At 48.2% G+C, this 4360-nt stretch overlaps 1 protein-coding gene across 3 annotated transcripts in view; it reads right to left on the reverse strand.

Moving 5' to 3' along the window:
- Positions 1-1064: 1064 nt before the first annotated feature.
- The window catches only part of RGR (retinal G protein coupled receptor), a 14668-nt gene continuing 11372 nt past the window's right edge, over positions 1065-4360 (reverse strand). For 2 of the 3 annotated variants that reach the window (XM_011985823.1, XM_011985817.1), the window contains exons 6-7: positions 2403-2516; positions 1065-1901 (exon numbers count right to left, since the gene is read on the reverse strand). In XM_011985823.1, coding sequence (XP_011841213.1) covers positions 1770-1901; positions 2403-2516 — 246 coding nt within the window. In that variant the 3' untranslated portion in view covers positions 1065-1769. The remainder of the gene's footprint in view (positions 1902-2402; positions 2517-4360) is intronic. The other variant, XM_011985829.1, reaches the window with a different exon arrangement.

Raw genomic sequence — 4360 nt, forward strand, 5'->3', positions numbered from 1 at the left:
AAGAATGAAACTGGACACATATCTCTCACCATATATAAAAATCAACTCAAGGATAGACACAGTGGCTCATGCTTGTAATCCCATCACTTTGGGAGGCCAAGGCGGGTGGATCACTCGAGGTCAGGAATTTGAGAACAGCCTGTCCAACATGGTGAAACCCTGTCCCTACTAAAAACACAAAAAATTAGCCAGGCATAGTGGCGCATGCCTGTAATCCCAGCTACTCAGGAGGCTGAGGCATGAGAACTGCTTGAACCTGGAAGGCAAGGGTTTCAGTGAGCTATGATAGCACTACTGTACTTCAGCCTGGGCGACAGAGCAGGACTCCGACTTAAAAAAAAAAAAATCAACTCAAGATGGGTTAAAGACTTAAGTGTAAGAACTGACACTATAAAAATCTTAGAAGAAAATCTAGGAAAAACTCTTCTGGGCATTGATCTAGGCAAAGAATTCATGACAGAAACCTTAAAAGCACAAGCAACAAAACAAAAAATAGACAAATGGGACTTAATTAAACTAAAAAAGTTTTTGCACAGCAAAATAAACCATCAACAGAATGAACAACCTGCAGAACAGGAAAAAATATTTGCAAACTATGTATCCAGTAGGGGACTGTTATCCAGAATATATAAGAAACTCAAACAACGCAACAAAAAAAAAAATTCCAAATAATGTCATTAAAAAGTGGGCAAAAGATATGAATCGCTATTTTTTTCAAAAAGAATACATGCCAGGTGCCTAAGAGGCATATGAAAAAATGCTCAACATCAAAAGTCATCAGAGAAATGGAAATTAAAACCACAGTGAGATCTTATCTCACACCAGTGAGAATGGCTATTATTAAAAAGTCAAAAAATAACAGATATTGGTAAGGATGCAGAGAAAAGAGAACACCTACACACTGTTGGTGGGACTGTAAATTAGTATAGCCCCTGTGGAAAACAGTATGGTGATTTCTCCATACTGTCTTAAAAACAGAGCTATCATTTGATCCAGCAGTCCTACTATTGGTATCTACACAAAGGAAAAGAAATCAGTATATCAAAAAGAAACCTGCACCTGTATGCTTATCACAGCACTGTTTACAGTAGCAAAGATATGGAATCAATCCATCAACAGATGATTGGTTAAAGAAAATGTGTGTGTGTGTGTGTGTGTGTGTATGGAATGGAACACTACACTGCCATAAAAAAGAATGAGATCATGTCTTTTGCAGCAACATGGATGAAACTGGAGGTCATTCTTTTAAGTGAAATAACTCTAAAACAGAAAGTCAAATACCACATGTTCTCACTTGTAAGTGGGAGCTAAATACTGTATACACATGGACACAGAGTGTAGAATAATAGACATCGGAGACTCAGAAGGGTGACAAGGTGGCAGGGGGTGAGGGATGAGAAATTACTTAATGGGTATGATGTATATTATTAGGGTGATGGTTACACTAAAAGCCCAGACTTCACCACTAGGCAATCTATCCACGTAGCAAAACTGCAATGTACCCCCTTAAATTTATTATTATTTTTAAAAAGGAATGACTTTCCTGAAGCCTCTCAACCTCGAGTGTAGAAGGCTATGATCAACACTCAGGTCCATCTGGCTCTTTCTGTGCAGCCTGGTGTCTTTCTGAATCCTTGTGTCCAGCCTAGGGCCAGGCTCCACGGGGCCATTAGGGAAGGTGGGTGAGTGTCTGGGCTTGGCCGCTGAGGCTGCTGGGCAGGACTCCTGGGGCAGCCTCCCGGCCTGGGGCTCAGTCCAGGATGGTAGGCTCACTTGGCTCGGTCCTTCTCGCTCTTCTGCGGTGAGAGGCACTGCCAGATCCCCCTGCAGACCATTTCATTGCCCAGGGCATAGTTGATGGCATTGATTGTAGGCACCATTTTGGCAATGAGGGCAGGCACCTGTTGTGGCAGAAAAGTCCAGAAAAGAAGCTTCAAAGCCACTGCTCCTCTCTCTGGTCCCACCTGGCGACCCCAGTCACCCCCACCTGCAGCTGCCAATCATTTAGTTCTGCAGCCTTGGAGCCTTCCCTGACTAGTTGGCAGAGATTCATGGCTCATGGAGCCCATGGAGTCATACTCTTGCCCAGACCCACCTGCTCCCAGCCTGGGTACCAATCTCAACCCCTAGTCACAGAGTCCTTATCTGCACCATCTGGCTGGCTGTCCCTGTCATCTCACATGAGGTTTGGGCAATGTCAAGTAGCAGCCTGGTATGACTCAGGGACGAGGTAGGGGATTAGGGAGGCAAACTAATGCTCTATGCATTGTGAGTATCCAAAGGAAGAAACACAGAGAGGAAGAGACTGACACAGAGGCCATAAATCCAGAAAGTGAGATGAGGTGAGACAGAGACACAAAGACTGAGAGGGGTCTAGCTTTGGGTACTAGAAGTATCTGTACCATCTGCAGTTTGGGGGAGATGGAAGTCACGTCTGCGATGACTGCGTATAGATACAGGATGGCATAGGGGCCCCAGCCGAGCAGCAGCGTCCTTGCTGGCAGAGTGGTGTTTACCTGGGGAGAAATTGTGGCAGGAGATGTCAGCTTGCTCCAGGTGGCCCACAGCCCCATGCGGCCGAGAAGACCAGGTCAGCACTCAGCAGGGCTGGGCAGCATGAACCAGGCTTCAGGAGGGAGCTGAGTCTGCAGGGGAACTTGGGACCAGATGGGCCTCTCTGTTGTTTAAGACTGTGTGACCTTAAGCCTTTTATTTAAGCTTGCCTGACCTCAGTTGCTGTGTCTGTAAAATGGCCTGATAATACCTGACGTGGCTGGAGGTCGAGACTGGGTGGATAATGAGCTTCCTCCTGGGTTGTACTCTTTGTTTGTTTGTCAAATACAGACAGGGTCTCACTATATTTCCTAGGCTGGTCTCGAATTCCTGGGCTCCAGGGATCCTCCTCCTTCGGCCTTCCAACGTGCTGGGATTCCAGGCATGAGCCACTGTGCCTGGCCCGGGTCTGCGCTCTTTAAGAGAAATCCTGGGCTCTGTGACTGCGTGCTCAAGGGGCCCCAGGCTGAGCTGCCCTCAGGCCTCAGTCCTAGAACCAACTGGTCATCCACAGCTACAGCCACCTGGCGAGACCACCCTGTCTGGGCTCCCAATGTGAAATATAATCAGCGGGCACGGGGCTTGTCCGGAGAGCGGGAGACGCTGGGGTGCCGCGTGGCGCCATGAGGGGGCGCAAGACTCGCGCTTTAATTTCAGCGGGAGCGGCCGGATCCTGCCCCCCGCCCCCCTACACACACACACGCGAACGTGCAAATTCTGACGCTAAAGTTCTTGCCTGTTTTCTCCCTGACATGACTTTCTTTAACAAAGAGGGTGATTAAGTTGGAAGAGAACATATTTTCTTCCATCTTGGATTTTTAAAATATGTTGACCAAGAGACTTTTTTTTCTCTCTTAATTGTCCCTTATTTGGGGGTGGGGGGAAGGGAGCTCAGCACTGCGGGGCCCTCCCGGGAGCCGAGGCCGTGAGAATTGGAATCTCCTGGAGAGGCTGTGCGGTCTCCAGAAGCCGCTTAGCTTGGGATGAGGTCCCCGGACCCCTGCGTGTGACCTTGACGATGCCCACCAGAGACAATGGTTTAAAGTCAACCCAGAAAAATGAGGAGATCATGGTGGCAACCTTGTCTCCCGGCTGTCTGTGCCTCCAATAAATGTGAACTTTGCGCCTCCAGACAGGGTTTGGGACGGGCATCGCGGAGGACAGCCTGGAGGCGGCGCCTACGCTAGCTGCCAGCTGGGAGCCAGGGGACTGGATTCTGGTCCCAGCAAAGTCCTTTCTCTCCTTCTGACCTCGGGGGAGCATCGGGGCTGCAGCTAAAATAGATTTGCACAGTCCTTTTCCAATTTACAATAAATAAATAAAGTGGCAGATGAAGTGACTTAAAAAAAAAAAAAAAAAAGAGAGTTTCTTTCATGCACTGTGATTGACCACGTGGGTGGTGGAGTCCCAGACCTAAGTTTGAATCCAGGTGTGTGGCTTTTGGTGAGTTGCTTAGTTAACGCCCATCTCAACCTCAGTTTTTCAGTCCACGACACAGGGATAAGAAAACCTCCTTCTGGCCGGGCGCAGTGGCTCAAGCTTGTAATCCCAGCACTTTGGGAGGCCGAAATGGGTGGATCACCTGAGGTCAGGAGTTCAAGACCAGCCTGGCCAACAGATACAAAAGATACAAAAATTAGCCAGGCATGGTGGCGGGTGCCTGTAATCCCAGCTACTAGGGAGGCTGAGTCAGGAGAATCGCTTGAACCCGGGAGACGGAGGTTGCAGTGAGCCGAGATTGCCATTGCACGCCAGCCTGGGCAACAGAGTAAGACCTTGTCTCAAAAGAAAAAAAGAAAAGAAAAGA

This window comes from Mandrillus leucophaeus, unplaced genomic scaffold (genome assembly GCF_000951045.1).
Source record: "Mandrillus leucophaeus isolate KB7577 unplaced genomic scaffold, Mleu.le_1.0 Scaffold1075, whole genome shotgun sequence".
In the NCBI taxonomy this organism is placed as follows: domain Eukaryota; kingdom Metazoa; phylum Chordata; class Mammalia; order Primates; family Cercopithecidae; genus Mandrillus; species Mandrillus leucophaeus.